The sequence below is a fragment of the Scyliorhinus canicula genome, chromosome 2 (assembly GCF_902713615.1).
Source record: "Scyliorhinus canicula chromosome 2, sScyCan1.1, whole genome shotgun sequence".
NCBI lineage: Eukaryota > Metazoa > Chordata > Chondrichthyes > Carcharhiniformes > Scyliorhinidae > Scyliorhinus > Scyliorhinus canicula.
This window is the reverse complement of record NC_052147.1, coordinates 72804006-72828818: the sequence shown is the minus strand read 5'-3', so window position 1 is coordinate 72828818 and position 24813 is coordinate 72804006. Positions and strand designations below refer to the sequence as shown.

The 24813-nt window shown below is 39.1% G+C and overlaps 1 protein-coding gene across 1 annotated transcript in view; it reads left to right on the top strand.

Moving 5' to 3' along the window:
- Positions 1–19071, top strand: part of ralgapa1 (Ral GTPase activating protein catalytic subunit alpha 1) — a 338673-nt gene extending 319602 nt beyond the window's left edge. The window contains 2 exon segments of the mRNA XM_038790243.1: positions 16179–16293; positions 17499–19071. Coding sequence (XP_038646171.1) covers positions 16179–16293; positions 17499–17589 — 206 coding nt within the window. The 3' untranslated portion in view covers positions 17590–19071.
- Positions 19072–24813: the final 5742 nt, after the last annotated feature.

Sequence of the window (24813 nt, the reverse complement as noted above, 5' to 3'; positions counted from 1 at the left end):
GTGTTATTTAGGGCAGCACGGTAGCATGGTGGTTAGCATAAATGCTTCACAGCTCCAGGGTCCCAGGTTCGGTTCCCGGCTGGGTCACTGTCTGTGCGGAGTCTGCACATCCTCCCGGTGTGTGCGTGGGTTTCCTCCAGGTGCTCCGGTTTCCTCCCACAGCCCAAAGATGTGCGGGTTAGGTGGATTGGCCATGCTAAATTGCCCGTAGTGTCCTAAAAAGTAAGGTTAAGGCGGGGGGGGGGGGGGGGGGGGGTTGTTGGGTTACGGGTATAGGGTGGATACGTGGGTTTGAGTAGGGTGATCATTGCTCGGCACAACATCGAGGGCCGAAGGGCCTGTTCTGTGCTGTACTGTTCTATGTGTATATTATTTTCACAATATAATGGTTCCCTGAGATTAAATAGTGTGACGCTTTTGAATGATGTCAAAGTGAACCCACGCCTACTCTCCCCCGGACATGCGCTGGCTAGGAAGCTTTATTAATCTGGCTAAGTCAAAGTGGATCAGTGGTTTTCATCTGCCAAGTTTAAGAGCAAAGAGACAGATGGTCAAAATGACAGTGAGGAATCAGCAGATAAAATTCAGCGCAAGAAAAGTAAGCGAAAAAATGCGGAGAAAATACAGAAGTAGAACTGGGATTTACTTGTGCAAGCACTGAAAAACCGTTGCCATTGTGTCCTGTGTTATGAAACTGTCAAATGAAAGCTTAAAGCCTTCTAATCTATACCGTCATCTTGAGTCTAAGTATGGGGAACACATATCCAAGCCAATCGAATTTTTTGGGGAAAAACTCAGAAGAATTTCAGAGTAGCAACAAAATTATGGAATGCACATCTACAGGTAGTAATGATGATAAGGCTGTGGAGGCATCATTTCGGATAGCTTGGCTCGGAGTAAAGACAGGGAAGCCGCACACAGTTGGAGAGGAATTCATATTGCCAGCAGCTAAGGAGACGGGAGAGAAGGCATGCAAGCAAATTAACTTAATTTCATTGCCGGATAACAATGCAGAACCGATGACATGACCCACAACACAGCATGAGTGATCAGCTATTAGCGAGAATACAAGCAAGTCGATTTTATGCACTACAATTGGATGAATCACTGAACAGTGCAAACCTTACAAACCTGCTCACCTATGTACGGTATGAACACAATGGAGAGATACATGAAGACTCTCTTTTGTAAATCGTCCACACATTCAACTGCAAAGGCTATATTTGGCATTTTGAGCACTTTCATAATTCAAAATGGGATTGATTGGGCAAAATGTGTAGTAGTTAGCACATATAGGGCCCGTGCAATGTTAGGCCAACACATGTTGAGCTGTTACACATGTCAGGGCAGTGACTCCGCTAGTAACATCCGTGTACTGCAACATCCATAGGGAGGCATTAGCTGCAAAGAAAATGTCTGCTGATCTCCTGACCGTTTTGAAGGAAGCCGTTATAACAGTTAATTTTATCAAGGTCGGTTCACAAAATTCACGAATATTTGCAGCTCTATGTGATGAGATGGGCAGTGATCACCACAACAGCCTTTGTACACCTAGATCCACTGGCTCTCAAAAGGAAAGGTACTCCTATGTCTTTTCGAGTTGCATAATGAAGTGAGAATTTTTTTATTTGACTCTGTTCTCTCAGTGGCTTGCCAAATTGGCATATGTGGCAGATATTTTTAGTCACTTAAATGGGCTTAATATGAGTCTTCAGGAAAAGTCAGTCATAATTTTTCATGTGCAGGACAAAATAGAAGCGATGAAAAAGAAAAAATAGAGTTGTGGGCCAAACAACTTGATCAGTCAAATTACGATTAGTTTGCAAATTTGTCAGATCTTTTGGCAGCTTCCAAACAGTGTGAAGAATGACATCAGAGAGCACCTGCAAAGTTTGAAAGCACAGCTACGCAAGTACTTCCCTATTCCTAACACAAAGTTCAACTGAATGCAGAATTCCTTTGCAAGCCTTGATGACATCCTTGCAGGTCTGACTCCAAGAGACAGAGAAAAGCCAAACAGCGTTATGGAACTGTCTTATGACAATTCTTCAAAGCTGGATTTCTCTCACAACTACCTTTTAAATAAATTTAGAGTACCCAATAATTTTTTTTTCCAATTAAGGTGCAATTTAGAGTGGCCAATCCACCTACCCTGCACATCTTTTGGGTTGTGGCGGTGAGATCCACACAGACATGGGGAGAATGTTCAAACTCCACACGGTACAGTGACGCGGGGCCGGGATCGAACCCGGGTCCTCAGCACTGTGAGGCTGCAGTGCTAACCACTGTGCTGCCATGCTGCCCTCACTCAGAACTACCTGACTGACTTTTGGCTTCAAGTTGCCTCAGAATACCCAGAACTGTCCCGCAAGGCAATAAAGGTACTGATGCCTTTTTCTACAACCTTGCTGGCGGCATGGTGGCACAATGGTTGGCACAGCTGCCTCACAGCGCAAGGGACCCGGGTTCGATCCCGACCTTGGATGACTGAGTGGAGTTTTAACGTTTTCCCCGTGTTTGCGTGGGTTTCCTCCGGGTGCTCCGATTTCCTCCCACAGTCCAAAGATGTGCAAGTTAGGTAATTAGCCATGCTAAATTGCCCTTTCGTGTCTAGCGATGTGCAGGTCAGGTTACGGGGATAGGATGGGGTGGGCAGGAGAGTAAATTTAGGTAGGGTGCTCTTTCAGAGGGTCGGTGCAGACTCGAAGGACCAAACGGCCTTGTGCACTTGGGATTCTGTGATACCTTTGCGAAATTGGATTTTCAGGGCCTGTCACATTGAAGACCAAATATTGGAATAAACTTAACATTGAACCAGATCTCCGATTAAGACGGTCATCCTGGAACCTTGCATTCAGTGTTTGATGTCTGCGAAGCAGCATCAGCCTTCTCATTAGGTAAGAGGTATATGTTATCTGTTTCCACTGGTTGGGCCTATTTCAGGTAAATGTGCTGTGGGCAAGTCCATTCTATTTGTGAGTGTGTATCATAAACTATTAGAAATAGTTTTTTTTGTAAAACATTTTATTAAGGTATTTATAATATTATAATAACAATAAACAGTATAAATACAAATGTAAACGTAGTGCATAAAAACATCTCCATCCCTCGCTAATCCCACCTACGCTAAACAGAAAATAGCCTAAACCCCCCCCCCCCCCCCCTTTTATTGTCTCTGCTGGCAGTTTAGTTTTCCCCGAAGACGTAGACAAATGGCTGCCACCTCCGGACGAACCCTAGCGTTGACCCTCTTAAGGCGAACTTAATTTTCTCAAGTCTGAGAAACCCAGCCATGTCGCTCACCCAGATCTCTTATTTTGGGGGCTTCGAGTCCCTCCACGCGGCAATATCCGTCTCTGGGCTACCTTGGAGGCAAAGGCCAAGACGTCAGCCTCTCTAGCCCCCTGCACTCCCAGACCTTCTGACACTCCAAAATCACCACCTGTGGACTCGGCACCACCCTTGTTTTTAGCACCGTGGATGTGACATCTGCAAAACCCTGCCAGAATCCCCTAAGTTTCAGACATGCCCAAAACATACAGACATGGTTTGCTGGCCCTCCCACACACCTCGCACACCTGTCCTCTATCCCAAAGAACTTGCTCATCCAGGCTTAGAAATAGTTTTTAATATCCATTGATGTATATTATATGTTTGACTCCCTCCAACTATAGGCAATGTGAAAATAATGGTTAAAATGCTTGCATACATTGTGGTCTGCAGAAGCATTTGAAGATGATCTGTGGTCCACATAAAAGAAAGGAGTTGGCAGCCACTGTTCTAGTTCAAGGCTAGTCAATCCAAAGGGCAGATAATACCAAAATGAAGAATTAAAGTGAACAATCACAGTAAAGGCTCAGTGACCCTTTGCAAGAGGAGTATTCATAATATGTACAATCTCCTCCGCTTTAATGCTTCAGACTTGCTACCCTATCTGTGCCTCAACCTCAGTTCTTCTCTGCCCTTCTGCTGAAATTGCTTTTGTTACTTAAATACCAGTGAAATAAAAGCAAGAGAAAATGATTAGTAAGTGGGCTATTCAAGCTTCAGAGAACTTTGGAACCCTTCCTTTATGCTAAAATAGAGCTGTTGCCTTGTACTACTGATGCTCGATCAGTTCTTCATAATCTGGTTTATTGTTTTTCCTTGTTGGTAGATTAGTAAAAACAACAGAGATATTAGAACATTGAAACATTACTGAGAGTACATCTCAAGCAGATATAATGTTGAATTGATTCTTTGCTTACCAATGTGATATTTTGACAAGCATGCCCTAGAATTTGATTTTGATGCTGAAAGCATTTAAATATTACTAACACAGATATTTGAATCATGGTGGTATATCAATTAGCAGCTAATCCTCAGAATTCAGGTGCTGGAGTACATCATACATTGTAAACAGTCTTCCAGGTTTCAGAAATGAAGTTACTTACAAATGTCACTTGTGAAAAGTACACAAATCACATTCTTAATCAAACTGTCCTCCTAATGCAAGTGCGGGCAATTCTCGTACATTTTCCTTGGCTACTCTCTGATTTATAAGATTATTATAGAAATAGGTTATTTAATGATCGCATCCCAGGACAACCCGCTCATCCCTGGGACAAATCTAGTGAATCGTCACTATACCGCCTCCAATATCTTAAATGTGGAGACCGAAATTGCATACATACTCCAGATGTGGTCTTGCCATAACCCTGCATAATCGCATCAAGACTTTGTTATTGTTGTAGTCCAATTCATTTGCAATAAAAGCCAAAGTGCCTTTTGCCTTCTTAATTGATTGTCGCATCTCCATGCGAACTTTGTGTTCTTATCGGGCAGCACGGTAGCACAGTGGTTAGCACAGTTGCTTCACAGCACCAGGGACCCGGGTTCGATTCCCAGCTTGGGACACTGTCTATGCAGAGTCTGCACGTTCACCCTGTGTCTGCGTGGGTTTCCTCTGGGCGCTCCAGTTTCCTCCCACAAGTCCCGAAAGATGTGCTTGTTAGGTGAATTAGACATAGGGCAGCAAGTTGGCCACTGGTTAGTACTGCTGCCTCACGGCGCCGAGGTCCCAGGTTCATTCCCAGCTCTGCGTCACTGTCCGTGTGGAATTTGCACATTTTCCCCATGTTTGCGTGGGTTCGCCCCCACAACCCAAAAATGTGCAGGAAAGGTGAATTGACCACGCTGAATTGCCCCTTAATTGGAAAAAATGAATTGGGTACTCTAAATTTATTTTAAGAAAAGGTGAATTGGACATTCTGAATTCTCCCTCACTGTACCCAAACAGGCGCCATAGTGTGGCAACTTGGGGATTTTCACAGTAACTTCATTCCAGTGTGAATGTAAGCCTACTTATGTGACACTAATAAAGATTATTATTATTGTGAGCACCCCCAAGTCTTTTTGAACATCAGGTTTCATACCTTTTTTTTAAAAATAATTCTGCTTTTCCTTGACATGCCAAGTGAATAACTTCACCCTTCCGTACAGTGTACTCCATCTGCTGTTTTGTTGCCCATTCATTTAACCTGCCTATATCTCTTTGAAGCAGCCTCTGTGTCCTTCCAACCTAGTTTGGTATCGTTAGCAATCTTTGATACAAATCTTTATGTCATTAATAAGCATGTAGGTGAGGCCCTCGCATTGATCCTTGCCACACTCCACTACTCATTGCCTGCCAACTTAAAAAAGTCCACTTTATGCCCACTTCTGCTTTCTATCAGTTAACGAATCTTCTATCCATGCTGAAATATTACCCTGAACTTCATGAGGCCGTATTTTTCCATTAACCAAGTATGTGGCACCTTGAATGCCTTTTGGGAATCAAGGTATACTACATCAATGATTCCTCTAGCTTCCCTACTACATCCTCAAAAAGCGTGTAAAACCATATTGACTTGTTCGAATCATGCTATGTTTTTCTAAGTGTATCATTAAGACTTTCTTAATCATAGGTTCCAACATTTTCCCAACAACCGATAAGCTAACTCATCTGTGGTTCACTGCTTTTGCTCTCCCTCTATTTGCCAATTTCCAATCTAATAAGACCATTCCACGGTCTAAGAAATTTTGGAAAATCAGAGCCAGCTCATCCACTATCTCTGTTGCTATCTCTTTTCGAGTCGTAGGGTGTAGGTCACCAGGCCCCGTGGGTTACTCCCTTAAGTTTCTCCAATACTTCTCTGCTGAATTTCTTTTTTTAGCACCCAGGTTAGCATCTGTTTCTTCTCTGACAGAATATTTGTTCAATGCCTCTGCCATTTCCTCATCCCCATGATAATTTTTCCTGCTGCTGATTCAAAGTTACCAACTCTCTTTATACATTCATAAGAGCTCTTACAATTTTTTCTATATTTCTGGTTAGTCTACTCTCAGTCTCAACCTTTTGGTTGATCTCTGCTGGTTTCAAAAACACTTCAAAACCTCAATCCTGTTACTGTTTTGTGAAACACTGAAAGCCTCTTCTAACCTATTGCTATCCTTAACTTGGGTGCGGTACGTTTCAGCGCTGCCGTTTCAGCGCCAGGACTTTTCAGCGCCAGGAAATTTCAGCGCCAGAAAAAAAAAATTCTCCAATGTTGTCATATAGTTATGACAGAATTTTTTTTGGCACTAAGCAATTTACAAATCTGTAAGTTCAAAAAATGAAATAAAACTTAAGTGTTAACTAAATGTTTTTATTGTAAAAGATCCACTTATAAAGATCCAAAAACAGTACATTAAAACAATTTACAAATCTGTAAGTTCATAAAATCAATCATTAAAAGGAAAGTTAATTGGACATTCATTGGATATTCATTGGAAAAAACGCATTTAGTTTGTTAAATTGTGCCCTATTGAACGAAGGTAGTCAATTTCATTCCTGCTGCCATATTCGGAAACAATTTTCAATATCCTCTCATCAGCTTTTCTATATTTAAGTAATTTTAATTGAGGTTCATTGCCAGCTAAAAGTTTCTCGAAGTGCTCGTCTCTTCCCTTTTGAACATGCTTAAGGACATCAATGAACTTCCAGATAGTTGGGTGTGACATTAACAGTTCACTTTTCAATCTCCTGTTCGCCGCCTCAGCATAGTTATTTGTTCTGTCATCCCCATCTAATGTTCTTTGATACATATTCCACATCTCGGTAGGAAATAAAGTCAATTTCATTCCTGCTGCCATATTCGGAAACAATTTTCAATATCCTCTCATCAGCTTTTCTATATTTAAGTAATTTTAATTGAGGTTCATTGCCAGCTAAAAGTTTCTCGAAGTGCTCGTCTCTTCCCTTTTGAACATGCTTAAGGACATCAATGAACTTCCAGATAGTTGGGTGTGACATTAACAGTTCACTTTTCAATCTCTTGTTCGCCGCCTCAGCATAGTTATTTGTTCTGTCATCCCCATCTAATGTTCTTTGATACATATTCCACATCTCGGTAGGAAATAAAGGACTTCGTCTGCCTGCTCCTCGGCGATTAGGACGGCCGATATAATTGTCTTCGAAATAGTTTAAAACCGGAATTAACTCCTCCGGTAAATTACCTGCTAAAGAATCCACGTGACTGTCAAGGTCGTCAACTGGCACAAAACATAAGGCAGTTATCATTTTCGAATGTAATGCAAAATCGGGATACAGACTCAGTATATTTTGAGACAGATGAAAAAGGCAGCCTCTTACTTCTATATTGGGGAAGGAGTCTTTCATGGCAGTAAAAGCAGCGCGTTCAAAATCACAATTGATAATGGCAGGTCCTGCATTTGTAATCATCTCTTTTACCATCGCAAATAACATCATATAGGTCGCATACTGTTTGTTTTGTAAAAGCGCGTACAATACAGGGTGAACTCCGTTATTTTTCCTAACCATGATGATATAAACTTGATAAATTAGGTGTGGTGCTACCGCAAATGTTCCGTCAGCATACCAAGTCGTGGAAGTTGCCATGTGTTCTAACCAACTCTCTCTCCCAAATATAATAATCCGTTCGTTGTTCGTACCACTATCCTTTAAACAGAAATTTTCCTCGGTTTCTGGGGTGGGTTTATACATCATGTATTCATGAGGTAACTGAAGCTCTTGAATCGATCTTGGATTATCGGGGACCTGATTAACTTCGTCTCGTTTTCTACGAATAATTTTTCGCATTGCCTGCCTGTTTGGTAACTGTGCCATACCTGCCACGGACATTTTTTCAATGCACTTGTTGATAATCGTACTTGGAGGCTCACAAGTCTTTTCAGCCCGGTCTCTCGCATCAGTTATGACCTTTTCCACTTCGATAGCAACTGCAGATGGGGGATGAGTATGTTCGTTGATCTTTTCGATCACCTCTCTTTCTAACGTGTGAATGCGGGCCTTGCACCTACCATCCTCATGGCATCGCCAAAACTTAACTTGCTTTTGTTTCTTGCTTTCTTTGTCAAAACGATATATAAAACCTTCATGACAGAACTTCTCTCTGCCTTGCTTGCTTTTCACTGATTCAGCCATGGGTTTAAAGATATGGAACTTAGCAAATTTACCAAAAGAAATTTACCAAATAACTAAGTAAGTATAAAAACTTCTTAACTAAACTCTAACTTTATCTAAACAGTAATCATAATAAAACTCCAACAAAATCTAAAGACAACCAAATAACTAAGTGTAAAAGCTGGTATACCTGTGTCATACCTGTGACCATACTCAAGAATGATTTCTGAATGAATGAGCGCTGAAACGTCCTGACGCTGAAATATTTGGCGCTTAAATGCCCTGGCGCTGAAACGTCGGCGCTGAAACGTCGGCGCTGAACTGTCCCATTCCCCCTTAACTTCCAGAGTGATCCACAAATGGGTCTATCTTGTTGAGTTTTTGTTTTTCCATAACATGTATTTTTATTGAACATTGAATGGTCTCTTTAAATGTTTCCCACTGTTCATTTACTTCCGTATCTTTTAGTCTATTTATCTAATTAACCTTAGCCAGTTTTCCCATCATGCTCCTATTCCCGTACCAGCCTCCCCGGACAGGCGCCGGAATGTTGCGACTAGGGGCTTTTCACAGTAACTTCATTGAAGTCTACTCGTGACAATAAGCGATTTTCATTTGTTTAAGATTCTTGTTTATGATTGGAGTATGTCGCATTAAAATCAAACCTGGATTCCAGTAGTATTATCATCACTATTCCCAGTTTACTCCAACATTACTAATTAACCCAGTTTCATTACACAATACTAAATCTAAGATAGTATGGGGACTCTTATTTTACCTTCTAATAAGAATTGGTAGTCCGGTGGGTGGGGGTGTCAAAATACAACTTTATTATTGTTAATTACTCATTTGAATACACTTCAAAACAAAATATCAAAAAATACATTAAAAAGTCAAGCACATGGCCAAAAGCATAAAGCACAATAGGAAAGCACTTTAGCACAAACTAACAGATAGATTATTCAAGAATCCAGGAACAAATGGGGCCCTAATTTTAAAGGAATTCTTATCTCTGGTTTAACCCCGTATTTACTTTCATTGGCTTCTAATTCTCAGCTGAAACCTCCTGGTTTGTTCAAATGAACGTCTGTTACTTAGAAGATGATTTGTTCATCAAACTTTGGACATTACTTAAGATTAACTGGTGCCTATAAAAACTAGCTTAGCGTCTGCGTGCACAGTCTTTTGGAAAATTACTGGATATAGAACATAGAACAGTACAGCACAGAACAGGCCCTTCAGCCCTCGATGTTGTGCCGAGCAATGATCACCCTACTCAAACCCACGTATCCACCCTATACCCGTAACCCAACAACCCCCCCCCCCCCTTAACCTTACTTTTTAGGACACTACGGGCAATTTATCATGGCCAATCCACCTAACCCGCACATCTTTGGACTGTGGGAGGATACCGGAGCACCCGGAGGAAACCCACGCACACACGGGGAGGACGTGCAGACTCCGCACAGACAGTGACCCAGCCGGGAATCGAACCTGGGACCCTGGAGCTGTGAAGCATTTATGCTAACCACCATGCTACCGTGCTGCCCCAGTTTTTCTCACTTTTCATGTTACACAGCTTGGCGGAGATCTTGCTAGAACTGATTAGTTGATTAGATAGAGAACAATACATTCTTACACAAGAATACAATGTTTAATTCATTATATGAGACAATGACCGAGTTCCCACAGTCAAGGCACTTTTAATATTTTTACATCTTAACTACATGCATTCAACTAGCACCTATGTGAATAAAACTAGACTCCATTAGATAGCTTTATCCCAAATTCATTGCTCAAAGAAACTGTCAAGAAAACATTCAATTAGCTCATCGTCTAGATCACTTGCCAATTTAATTGTTCCAGTCTATATGAAGATTAAATTATTACATTGCCTTTGTTACAAGCTTCAGTAATTTCTTGATTAATCCACTGCAAGACAGTATAATTACTGTTAGGGGGCATATAAACTACTCCCACCAATGTTTCCTGACTCCTGCTATTCCTAATTTCTCCTCATAATGTTATTATCACCCTTTACTCCCAGTGTGACCCCTCTTTTGTCGTTTTGTCTGTTTTTCTGAAATATTGCGTAGCCTGGAATATTTATTTCACCTTTTAACCATGTCTCTGAAATGGTGATTAGATCTAAATCATTTACCTCTGTGCCACTAATTCATCCACCTTATTGCAGGTGCTTCATACATTCAGATATCAAAGTGTTAATTAAATTTTTTGATACTTTTGATTCCCTGCAATGAACTTAGTCCGATGCATAGTTCTTGTTAGCTTAGCTTCCTGCTACAGTAATTAGCACCTATTTACCTAACTAATTTCAGCTGATTGACAGATAACTGCCACTACCTGGAAGCTCCCTGTTTAACTCACTTGAAGCTTGAAAATTCTCTGTCAAAACGAGATTCTTGATCTAAATTCAAGCATCGAAAAAACTTTCCACCTGAACCAAATTCCCAACTATAGTTTCTGTCTACGCCTCACTGTAACATAGTCTGTGTGTCTTCTGAAGGAAGAAATAATGGCCTCAGAAACCATACAGAGTACATTTATCAGATGATACCAGGGATTTCAGTTATGTGAAGAGCTGGAAAAGTTAGGACTGTTATTCTTTGAACAGGAAATATTATACGGTGAGAGTTTTTAAGATGGGAGGAATTGCTAGGATAGATTTTTTTTTAATACTTCTGTTGAGACAGTCAGGTACTAGAGGTCATAAATGTAAAATAATTGGGGAAAGGTCTAGAGGGGAGTTGGGAATTATTTTCACCAAGTTATTGAAATCTGGAATGTGCTACCTGAAAAGGTAGTAAAAGTGAATTCCATAAATAACTTTGAAAGATATTTGGATAGGGATTGCAGGATGAGGATTTTACAGGGCTACGGTCATAAAGCATGGTTGTGAGTTTGTTTGGTGGGACTAAGCCTGACTGCTGTTCCAGGATCCACAGCATGATCGGCCAAACAGCCTCCCCATGTTGAGGGTTCCTGTGATTCTCTGAAATGAGGAATCTAGAAACTTCTGATTGTAATTGGTCCATATTGACTATGGAAGCTATGGATCAGACATCCTCTCCTCTTGAAGATTAATTTACTTGCTGTACAACAAAGAAAGATTTACAATCTCACTTTGGCATTCTGCCCGAGGCAACCTTCAGCTGATGGCTGGATTATTGAAAGAAACAGATGGAAGGGCTACTAACGCTGCAGGTGTTTGACATCATTATGGGTTTTAAGCATACTCCTTGGATCTATAATAACAAATGGAAAAATTAAAATAAAGTGTATGGACAAGCAGGAGGGCCCTGTCTCTTGACTATTTCTCCCATTTGCACATGCTGGTGGATCTGGAACTTAGTTCCATAATTGTGCAGAGAGAAGATGGAATCTGCCTTGGTATTCCTTTTTTACTGAAAGGTAATTAGTTCAGATAAACAATTCAAAGCCATTTCTGAAGGAAACCTGAATAATCACTGTACTAAATTACACTGTAAAACATGATTAACCATAGTTGATACATCCTGCTTGTGTGAAAACCCCGTCATCCGGTTGGATTTATTGTCACTAGGATATCTAAGTGAATTTAACTGATATTCGCATTTATTGTAGATTGTAACATTTCCATGATCATTAGCAAAACTCTTGTAATGAGCAATGTTTCTTGCTCAACCCAGGAATGGAGTGGGGAAGTGGTATGTTATATTCATTTCAAGGAATACTACAAGAGGTCTAAATCTATGTTGCAATAATTCTTTTTTAGTTGTTGAATTAATTAATATTGCTGCCAAAAAGTGAAGAAAGAACCCAGTTGTAAAATAACAATTCTGACTCAATTTTGAAAATTCTAGTTACAAGTAGGATATCATGGCCTTTTGAGGCCTTGATTTATTTGTAATCATATAGCGAGACTTCTCTCTCGCTGAATTCTGTAGCTTATGGAAGTGAATCCGTGACCAAGGCCCTAAAACTAGTATTCTTAGAAGCACTCGCTTTCATCCACCCCCATTTGGAATCAGGATTTCTCGATGTTCGCACCCCAATAGTATAATAATGAATTTGGTAGCGCTAGCCGACCGGACTGCCTCCCCCTCTGCAGAACAGTCCTATGAATCCGTGAGGTCTTGCCCGCCATATAAAGGAAGAAATTGATTTATTCACAGTCATAAAGAATGATTTGGGAAAGAAAGCTGGGAGAGACTGAACAAAAACAGAAACCTAAGAAGGATATTCATTTTTACGGGCTGGACCCTGCTCACCAAAGACAGAGGGAGGTTGTTCCACTTCTTCAAGTTGGACTTGATGCCATTCAGTAGGCTAGTAATATTAAGTTTGTGCAGTGAGGTCCAGTCAGTTATCTCCTCTACATTGAGGGAGGATCTGTTATGTACAACAGCAAATCACCTGCATTCAAGTACATCCTATGCTCCCTCCCTCCCCTATCTATTCCCCTCCAACCCCTTGGATGACCACAACTAAATTTTCAAATTTGAATTTTGTTTTAAATCCCTCCATGTCCTTGCCCTTCCCTATCCCTGCAATCTTCTCCAACCCTGTAACACTCAGATATCTGTACTCCTCCAATTCTGGTCTCAAGTGCATCTTGAATGTTGATTTTAATAATTCCACTATTGACAATTATGCCCCCGGTTGCCAAAACCTAGACCAGAATTCTCTGGCCGTTCGCTGGTGGCGGGATTCTCTAGTCCCACCTGCAACCCACCCCCACCTACGGCTTTCCCAGTGACGTGGGGTAGCATCAATGCAAAATCCCATTGACAGCAGCGGGAGCAGAGAATGTCGCCGCCTCCTGCCGCCGAGAAACACATGGCTGGGAGGCTGGAGAATCCTGGTCCTGATCTCTTTACCTCTCTTGCCACCTTGAAGACACTGATTAAAACCTACCTCTTTGATCAAATTTTTCACCACCAACCCTAATCTCTCTCTGTGGCGTGATGTCAAATTTTGTTTGTCCATGCTTCTGTTAATCATCTTGGCTCCTTTTACGATGTTAGGTACAAAGTAAATTGAAGTTTGCTTTTTGTTTAAAGGTTTCGAAGTTAAGAGCACATTAAAACTCTGTCCTTCAAAGGTTTCTCTGTGGGTAGTGAATTGGAGTAAAGGAGCAGGAGTGATTCCTACAGATCTGCAACCTGCAATTGTATAACAACTTCAAAATATTCAGAACTTCCAAAGTGTTTCACAGAGCAAAAGAAGTTAATGACGAGAATAAGGGAAATTGACATGAAATCAGGTTCGAAGTGCTAGGTTTGGAACAGGCTTTATAAAGGAGATGCAAGTGGACAAAGTGATTGTTTTCAGGAGTATCCAAGAGTATGCAGCCCAGGCAACTAAAACTTATGACTAAGATAATGGAAAGGGAGAAGATAAAAATGAGGTCAAGCTAAGGTGAACAGGCACAGGTATGTCGGACTGGAAAAGCTACAAAGAAATGGAGCAAAAAGGCTCCATGAAAATTGTAGGCGAGGACAGGGATTTTGAATTGCCAATTTCAGCATTGAAAATGCTCCAAGTAATAGAAGCTACCTGCAACTCATCGGAACTTCCACCTTCAATGCCTAGTATTGCATATTCTTCAATAAATACAGTGTAGTCTATAGTTTGATAGTTCAGGTGGATGTTAAAGATCTATCAGAGAAAGAGGATGGAGTTTCCCTGATGTCCCAAACGCTATTTCCTCTCCAATCAATACGACCAAAAAAAAGTAATTGCTTATTCACCTCATTTATATCACAGAATCTTCCAGGAAGCAAAATATCTACCAAGTTTGAACTCCAAAGCAAAGTTGTGGACTGTGCTTAGAGACCTTTCTGAGAGATGCATTGAAACATATTGCATCTGTGGTTCCTGCCTCATTAACTATCGTATTATGAACTGTTAGGACTTAAAATGTGCTCAAATGCTGCCTGGAGGGAGCTGCTTTTATATTCTGAACAATCTATATATCTAATTTTGGAGATGTGGACAGCGAAGGAGCTTAGGATCTGTTGAAAGTTACTATGATATTATCTCCATGCAGCTGTATAGAATGTTCTGTTGCTATTTGGAGATGTACTTTCTTCAAAAAATAAGGATGATTACATCTGTGGTGAGTAAGCTAACATTCTCCATGGAGCATATGCTGGTCTAACAACTTTTTGCGAGCCTTGTTTGGCTTTCTAAGGCAGTCGTTTGGGTGAATTCTCAGACTTTTCACCAAGTAATATTGGATTAGTCTACAAAGTTTTGATGAGTTTCAATATTAACTCCCTTGGATCCTAAATAGGTTCATCCCCCACCTTCCAAGTAAGTCACCTTTGGAGAGTTGCTTGCAATGTGTAAAGGTTAAGCATGAGGATTAATACATATAAATATATTTAAGTGTAGTGGTCTTCATTCTTCAAAAGACATTCACCATGTGTCAGATTTCAGCATCTTGATGTCAGACTGACTTTTTCTTCTGGTTGATTTTATATTGTCATTATGTCATGTGCATTTCATATATCCCCAGAGATGCAGTATCACACAATATATAACCTTCTAACTGTTGTATAACAGTTGTTAAATTTTAGTTAATCAAAACACACCTATTGATCTCTTTGTTATACCTCTTCTACCTTGTAGAACTGAAGTGATCATGTTGGTTCTCTGATACCCTGCATCGTAATTCAAGCTTGAATTGGTTTAAATGGACTAGGATTTGTAGCAATTGTCTTTTTCATACCGGTGTGTTAAATTTAATTGATTATTTAATTTGAATAATGAAGAATGTACCTAAATTAGTAATTCTGTCTTTATTTCTATTTGCAAGTATTAGCTATAGTAAGTAAGGAAATGATAAGTGTAGCAGTAAATGATTTTATGTGAAGTGTCTACAGTTTGTGCCCCATAGGTTTCAAAATTGAAAATAACATTTTGTATTTACTTTTTTATATATATATATATTATATGCCCTTCTCATAACAGTTCAGTGCAATCAAGAAGCAAGGGTTTTATGTTTTGATCGTAATAACATTGACTACTATTTACAGTCCATGGAGACATCAACCTACATAATCTGAATATCCAGATTTAAAACGCTTGATTAAAATTAGAATCTTAAACCAGCAGAGTACTTCAAGGCTTGTTTTTAAGTATCTATAATTTGGGTGTTTTGCTCCCTTCTTGGATATACTTACTGTTGTGTGACACATGCAAGGGCCAATGCTTTATATGTCAGTGCTTACTTCATTATTGTTTCCTTTTAATAGATTACATTGAATGTATAGACTTCTAGTTTGGATGTAGCGTTTTAACAGATCTTCTGTGAATTGTCAATAGTGATCTGTCATACTTGTTCCAACCATAACATTTAGTAATCTAAATCAGAATCTTTCATAGACTGAAAAAGAAAGTAAAAAATATTTGAGCAGATTTCAACCAAATACCTCTTGTGTTTTTATTAAAGAGTATTTAATATTCAAGACAATTACGGTTCCCAAAATATCTTGCTTTATCCACTATATGTGACTATCAGCTGTAACTTTTGTTTAGAAGGTGTACAAGTACAAGCCAGTGAGGATGGCATCAGGATTTCTGCTCATTATCTCTTGTTCTGGACATTAATTACTAATACCCTTCAACTTTAGTACTTGTGTCATTTCTCACACCTGTTCTCTTTTTCCCTTTTCTCCTCTTCTTGTCCGATTCACTTTTTTGCTTCATTTTCTTCACTTTAAAGAAAGAAATGCTGTGATATTTCTTCTTCTTCCCAAACCTCCACTAGAAAACATTGGCCTCATCAAGGTAAAGGGCAAAGGCTTGAAACGGAAGGTCTTTCACGCTAGCTATGAATGGTATGCTGTGCAAAATTTTAAAAAAAAACCTCCTTCAGCCTGTCATTTCTAGTTCCTAAATATAGTTGTAACTGATATAAATATTTTATCTATTTTATATGTTTAAAAAGGGAACCAATCAATATTTTTCTATAATTTTAAACAAGTTTTTTTTAATTACATTTCCAGTCCAAATAATGCTTTAATTTGGACTGCAGAGGATCATAAAATATTCTCCTTGCTAAGGTATTTTGAAATCAAAATTTTATTTTGTTTAACATGGATGACAATTAAATTGCAAAGTCAAGGTGTTTGCTTTTTATTTGAAACCTATTTTGGCTGTGTCTGGAAAAATGCACCAAGTGTTGCATAACCCAAATTGAATATGCCTCTAGGTAAAGTGACGTTAACAATTGCGGCATTGTTGTAGTATGGTTTCTTAACTGAATCTCACCAGTCCAAATTAATTTGACTTTAGTTTAACTAAGCTTAATTGCAATCTGTAATATTGCAGATTTAGTCAAGCTTTCATATTGCTTCAGTATGTTGTAATTTGTGGCAATAAGTGCACAGTTCAGTGTCAATGTGTTAAACTGGTAGTTCGTTGTGAGTTTACTTTATATTTTTGTTTTTAATTTTATATTGGCAATTTTTTGCTCTGGTATTTTTTTACATTGTTTTATCTTATTGAATGTATTTTTACTTTTTTATCTTCCATATTTCTACCCAGAACGGAAAAAAATGTCTTTCCGGTTTAATCTCAATGATGTAATGCCCAAGCCGTTTGATTTTTATATATTATTGAATTCTGCTGACGTACGGAGCCCTGCAGAAGAAAACCCGTTTCTCCTTTTATGTTTTACTAAACCAGGGCTGGTTTACTTGACACTGCATAGTCACTTTCTAACATGGAATGAATCTCTTGCTCTTGCACTTTTCTCAGTGTGGGCTGATTTGATTGCTCACGTAACATAATGTGTGTTTACTACTTTTCTTGGAGCATGCATATCCTTGTTCCTTTCACAATAAAGTTTATGTGAGCTAATTAATTTAATTCGCCAAACATTTCTGTACTTTTTGCACTCAAAAGATCTTCGAACATCCTGAAAATATTTAAAATAAGCCTCAAGTTTTTTTTTTCTTTCTTTACAAAGAGCATTCATTCACAGAAGAAGTCACTACAGTATCTCATATGTAAATAATGTTTACCTTCCACTGTCTTGCAGGCTCATGCCCAGAGAATCAGCAGGCCGAAAGTCCTGCATCACAGGGGGCGGACGGGATCGACTTAGCCTCTCCAATGTCACCTCGTGCTAGCAAAAGTCGTATGTCTATGAAATTGCGACGTTCTTCTGGTTCAGCTAATAAATCCTAATGACCACATCATAACAAAAGTTACACTCCTAAATCCTCAAAACTAGCCATAAGTCATTGTTGAGTTTTTTAATTATTTTACTGCTTAAGCCAAATGTTTTGCCTCTTGCTTAATTAGTAAATGTGTGTTACCACTCCATATGCAATTAAAACCTGTTCCTTGTAAACTATTTTTATTAAGAACACTGGAGTTCTATTTTTAGCTTACCAAAATATATATTTTAGCAATCTATGCTTGGTTATACAGTGCAACTACACTGCACCTACTTGATTACTTATCTGTATATTTACTGCACTTTTAATCATATTTACTGTTTTGAAAAGCATTTTCTTGTCTAACTGTATCTGGCTAGTTTAAATTGGATGACCCATTAGTTCTTGGATATTATCACCAGGAAATTATGATGGCAGTCTTGCTTTGCTGCACATTGTGGACTTTGTACATAATTTTGTTTTTCAGTAGAAACATTTCAGATTACTTGTGCACAATTCAGGAATGTATAGTAACTTTTCAGTTTGTATGTAGATGTAAAGTTATGTTTCAAAATATATTCACCAAAACAATCTTATGGGACAAAACATGTACAGAATATTTTCATTTTAAATTATAAGATATGAATTTTCCAAGAATGTAAATGGTCTCTTAGCATTTCAGCTACAAAACTTAGCTTGGCAACAAAAAATCTTCCTCAAAATGAAATATATGGTCTTTTTTTTTTTTTTGAAACGCTGACATATCATATAAATATATATATAATAAACAAATTTAAAGCACCGAAGATGCAGCTGAGTTACACTATTTACTTGTGCATGGCTTCCAACCAAGAAACTAGAAAAAATACTGCAAGTAAAATCCGGCAGGAGCCAAGGTGAAAGTTATTGTTGAAATGATGAAAATTCTGGATGTATTTAGATATGTGCTCTTATAGGGCTTGCACTCGATTTGTTTTCAATCTTCTGTGATCTATTCATTAAGGGGGAAAGGGATCATTTAAGAGTGTGTGTATACCAGTTGAACTTGAATTAAGTCAACTTTAAATTGCTGAAGTGCAGCATAATGCACATTCCAGCTATTCAGATGTATTTTCCTACAAGGAAGCATTATTATTTTGTAGGTGAGTTGTAATGTTACTACTAATGGGTATGTAGCATGATGTCAGTACTAACTGCATGTGTAAATATCATATGGTAAAATATATATTATGTATTGTGATTCATGTAGTTGTCCATAAAATTTGTAATGACTGAAGATGAGCTGTTTAATATTGCAATAAAAAATATTCTTTCCATGCCTATTTGTGGAAATCTTTGTATTCGCAAGATTAAAATGGAAAGTACTATAATTCAGTTTTGTAGAACTGTTAAATGTCTTGCTGTATTGAGAAATGTCAAAGCGCGAGGCGAAACCAATAAATATCAAAAGTACTGTAAATTTGTTCACTTCTATTTCATACATCTTAAAATATATTGAAATAATATCAGAAGTATTACTAGTGCCTGCTTTAATGCATTGTTTTGGTATATTTTCAATTGGGGGGGGAGATTTTCAGCCCCTGTTTTTGGCAAGCGGGAATGGCAGTGGGGTGGAGAATCCAACAGGAGCTCGTTAAACTACTTTTTACACCATCTGGTTTCCCATTCTGATAATCCACGACCCCTCCAATGATATAATGGGGTTCCCAGCATGAATGCTCGGGGCCGCCATTACCAACATTTTAATATAATTAGCAGGCTTCCCTCCCCTATTTCTAAACCCCCCCTCCGATGTTAGGATTTCCTCCGGTTTACAACTGCTTTTATGCTTTTGACAAATAGGGATCTGTAGTACAGTCCCCGCCGGGGCTCACTTAGACAAACAAAATCCGCCCAATATACTCTAATCCAGTGCATCTCAAACTATCTGATGCGGCGGACCGGCAGTTTTTTTTTTCAATGTGCCAGGGACCGGTGAGCGAAACAAGCCAATCCAGGATTACTGTCTCTTTCTTTTCTGGAAACACTCCAAGTACCGGCAGACGATGGCTCGCATACCGGCACCGGTACGCGTACCACACTTTGAGAAGCACTGCTCTAATCAATGCATCCACGGCAGCTTCTTTATGGATAGTAATAAGATATAATATGCCTTCCCATTAACTGGTTAAATGATCATGGAACAAATCCTTTATTTGTAAATCTATAGAGTTTGTTTTCTGTCAACATTGTATATTGAGCAATGTTGTAAAACTTCAGTGAATATTTTGCAATTTATATAATAACAGAAGAAAAAGCTGAATTTTTAAAAATAAATTTAGAGTACGGAATTTTTTTTTGTTTCCAATTAAGGGGCAATTTAGTGTGGCCAATCTACCTACCCTTTGGGTTGTGAGGGTGAGACCCACGCAGACACGTGGAGAATGTGCAAACTCCAGACTGACAGTGACCTGGGGAAAGCTGAATTTTATTCGGTTTCTTAAGATTGTACCTGCCTTATGAGAACATTTAGCTATTTTGTACCTTCTCCCAGGAACTTGCTGTATTTTAGGGTAAAAATGCCAGTACAGACTCCCTGTATCACAGAAGCTGGTATGTCATAACAATATTGCTATTTCTAGACGCAAGTGTGTACATAAATATGTTCCATCTTCGTAGCTTCTGGGAGATTAGATTAATTCATATGTAATTAAGATCTGCAGGTTTTCGTATATGAAGTGAAATAAAATTGATTTTGAAATGAATTCGCTTGATCATTTTTGCTAGCCATTATTCATTTTTGAGAGCCACTGAAATGCCTGAAGTAAATCTGTACAGGATTTCAGGATCAAAGGTAACTGAATGAAGTACCAGATCAGAACTTACAATTAAGATTTCCAAACTTAATAATTCCTCAATTTGTTGATGTATGTTTTACACATATGCCATTGAAAACACATCTGCAGAGTAATTCTGTCCCCTTATCCTTCTCTCAAAAGAACATTCAATTTGAAACTCTTATGCTCCTTAATATTTTGTTTTGTGCATGTAACATGCTGTAATTTGTCATGTCAGAAATATATTGTGTTCCAAATATATATAAAACCCTGCTACATGGGAAAACACGTAACTCTATTGACTTAGTTTCTGCTGTTTCAGACAATAGCATGAAACCACACATTTGGATTTATCGATGCTGTTAATTCTCCATCAGGGATTTTTAGTCAGCTCTTCCACCACAAAACTCAGCAGGTTTTTCAAGTTGAACATTTAAGTTTGGAGGAGTTTCTGGAGAATCCACCACACTGAAGGATGTGGGCAGAATATCAATGGTCCCTGCAGAGTCCTTCAGTGGCTCCTGGCCATTTGTGCAAATAAAGTTCCACCTCTGAACGTGCCAACAAAATCTACCATTGAATTATAGTGTATTGATTGTATCTGACTGGAGCCCACATCCCCCAATCCACCAATGTCAATTTCCATGTCCCCATTATGGCTCGAGTTATTCCTGAATGTCTTCAAGATTGCAAGGAATTGAGCAATATTGCTACTGAATTAAATGTTAGAGTTGAAGTTAAAACTTCACAAACAAAGAAATACATCAAGCCTGTGTATGAAGCTAAACTTTTGATATTTTTAGTTGATCCTTTTGATGTAATTTTCTTTAGTACTTCAGGATTTTAGGCATATGTTTGAAGTAAATCCAATTCCACCATAAACAGAAAATGTTGGAAATTCTGGCAGCATCTGTGGCGAATCAGATCTCCCAGAAATGAGAGTGGTTAGAATTCTAATAGGTTGTGAGCAAGTGAAAGGAGACGGGCAGGAAGAAGATCAACAGGAAGATCTGTGATGGGGTGGAAGGCTTGAGAGATTAAATAGCATAACATTTCATGGTGAAAGGCTGAAGAGTTGAATAGGACAAGTAAAGACTCAAAAGCATGTCTAGAGGAGCTGAAATGTGAGGGTAGCTGCCTTCCAATCACAAAGAAAACATGAGTGAAATGAGAGAGTAAAATCAAACCAGCAAATAAAACACAATGTAATATGGACAAAGCTGAAAACCTAAAATCTAGAAGGCTGTAAAGTACCCAGTGGAAAGTTGAGGTGCTGTTCCTCGAGTTTGTGTTTAGCTTCACTGAAACAATGTTGCAGGCCAAGGACACATCAGTCAAAATTAGGAGCAAGGTAGAGAATTAAAATGGCAGGTGACTGGACGCTCGGTGTCACTCGTGTGGACTGAAAGGAGGCGTTCGCCAAAGCAATCACCCATTTTGGTTTTGGCCTCCCCCAATGTATAAGAGATCACATCGTGGGGAGTGAATGCAGTATATTAAACTGAAAGTAGTACAAATAAATATCTGGTTCCATTGGACGGGAGTTTTTGGGGCCTTGGAAATTGAGCAGGGAAGAGTTAAAAGAGCAGGTGTTGAATCTCCTCCACTTTCAAAGAAATGGGAGGGGGTGTGGCATGTTTCTAAAAACATGAACTCTTGTCGAATAGAGGGTTAGCACCTGATACTGATGGAAAGTCAATGCCATGTGACTATGACAGATCTGGTGGGAAGCAGAAGTACAACAACATATGTCGAGTATTGAGATATATATAGATCTATAAATAAACAAGAATGTTTTTTGTGAATAATGAACATTATTGGAGTAACAGGCAACGCTAAAGAAACTCCATCTAAATCTGAAATCCAAGATGTGAAGATCTGAAATCTCATGGTGGCAGCCGGTGGCTTCTGTCAAACTGTTTACATGCACCATTCAAAACATGTGACAGTAGAGTGTAAAGAAACAGATAAACTCCAAGAGAGAAAAGCAGACCCAAGGCACCTCTTAATCCTTGAGAGAGGGCAAGAAAAAAAGATTAAAGATGCTCCTGAGATTAGAACATTGTGGTTGTTACAGATGCAAGCAGACAGACTAGCCCAGACAGCAGTGGGTACAGATCATCCTCAAACAGCAACAAATCCCGAACTTAGAGTAAGCATGGAGTCTATATCTCTACTCCAAGAATGGTTGTGATGTGCACCAGACTAAACATTGGGACAATTGGAGGAAGGGATTCTCCAGATTCAGAACAGCTTCAGGTTGGCAAAAGAAGGATCAGGTCAGTACTTTACACAGTAGGGGCCACAGCAGACAATTATTGCAAGGCAGGGTGTCAATGAGGGTACTAGCTCACATGAGGAATTCCTCCATTTGATTTATACTTGTGTTTAAAGAAATTTGATAATTGAAGAAGCAAAATTTAATAAGAGGCAGCAAAAACCAGATGATGCCATAGACTCAATTATAAATGGCTTCTACAGAGAACTGCAGCTATGGGATCCTCAGAGATGAATTAGTATGGTGATTAGTATTTTAAATGAAACCCCATCAGATCGTTTACAAATTAGGGAAGATTTAACTCCAAGGCAGTGGAAATATTTTAACAGGCCGATCTGAAACTGAAGAGATTGGTTGTTCGTGGGGAAAATTATGTTCCTTGGGAATAAATGAGTGAAACCATTCAATATGTCAGACAAAAAAGAGAGCGCAAAGAAGCAAAGACCCTCAGAATTGGGAAAAAGTGAACCAACCACCATCTTAAGATGCTCTCAGTGTGACAGGAAAGCCCTGTACAAGCAGCAAGAATGGCCAGCATGGGGAGCTTAGTGCCACAACTGTGGGAAATTTGGACATTTTAAAATAGTCTGCAGATCCAAAGTTCCTATAGCTCCCAGGAATTAAGAGAAAATAGCAGCATAACACAAGTAAAATCCAAGAAGTTGAAGAGCCGCAGAAGAAATGAATAACTTTCACAGGAGCATTAAATTAAAAGTTGGTAAGATTAAGGTACAAGGTTAATTGTGGAACCCTTGTATGTGGAAAAAGAACCAGAAATCATCATTGCTGAGCAGAAGAGTATGTTTGCTAACTGAGGCTCATTTACAATGTTGATTAAATTATTGATAAGCAGTTCAGTGAGGTATTCAGGAATTAATTCCATTCCTAGTTTCAGGCTTAGGAAAGATGAAAAAGACACATGATACAACAAGCCGTCACCTCTCCAGTAACCATACCGATGAAGTAGTGTCCTGGAATAGTCAAATCCCAAAGCCTAATGGTTCAATTAGAATTGGCATGGAATTGAATCACTTCAACAAGACAGTAGTGTGAGAATTTCATCCAATGGCTGGTGGATGGAAGTCTCACCAAATAAGCAAAAACAGTCCACTTCACAAAATGAGATACTAACAGTTGCTTTGGCAATTGCCTCTGGACAACAAATCCAGTTTGTGAACTACTTTTATCACCCCATTTGGTCATTACTGTTCTAACAGATTACTATTCAGATTTTCTTCTGCACCTGAGATATTTCTGTGCCTGAGATATTCCAATGAATAATGTCTCAGACCCTGGAAGGCATGGAAGGAGTAATATGTGATCTGGATAATGTCATAAACAGTTCATCTAGGGAAGAACGAGACCGTCATGTATAAACAATCCTCAAAGTCCAACAAGACTGTTTGACATGAAATAGCAAATATGAATTTGAAAAGTTGATGACAGAATTCTTAGTCCATGTAATGCAAGCTTTAGGAATTCCATCTGACCTCATTAAAGAGTTCCCAAAAAACATTACAGAATGATAAAGATTCCTTGCATGGTCAATCAAGTAGACAAGTTCCTACCAAACTTTGCAGAAAGCAACGAGACGTCACAACAGCTGTTGAGACCAGGTGAACAGTGGTGCGGGAATGTGGACCAGCAAAACACTATTGACAAAATCAAAAATTTGATTTCACCAGAAATTCTAGTGCAAAACGATCCAGAGTTGCCAACAAATGTAGCAGCGGACACATCAGGCTTGGGCTAGTGTTGTTTCAAGTTCAGAAAGCTGGACAAAGAAGACTAGCTAATTCTGCCTCAGGGTCTTTCAAGACATAGAGGACTGAGGTCTACGATCATTGAGAAAGAAGCATTTTGAGCGACATGGGCCTGTTGTGTAGAGTACTGAGCTGTATATAGATCTGTAAATAAACACTCTTTATACGACTAACGGTCTATGGCAGCATACATACGATAACAGGCAAACTTTCAAGAAACCCCAACTAGACCCCACCAACCTATCCCCTCACAGTCTCACCTACCCCTCTTGCTCACCCTTTCTCACAATCGAACTAACCTCGCTAGCCTGGGGTCTTCAAGGCAGCTTCCTGCCTC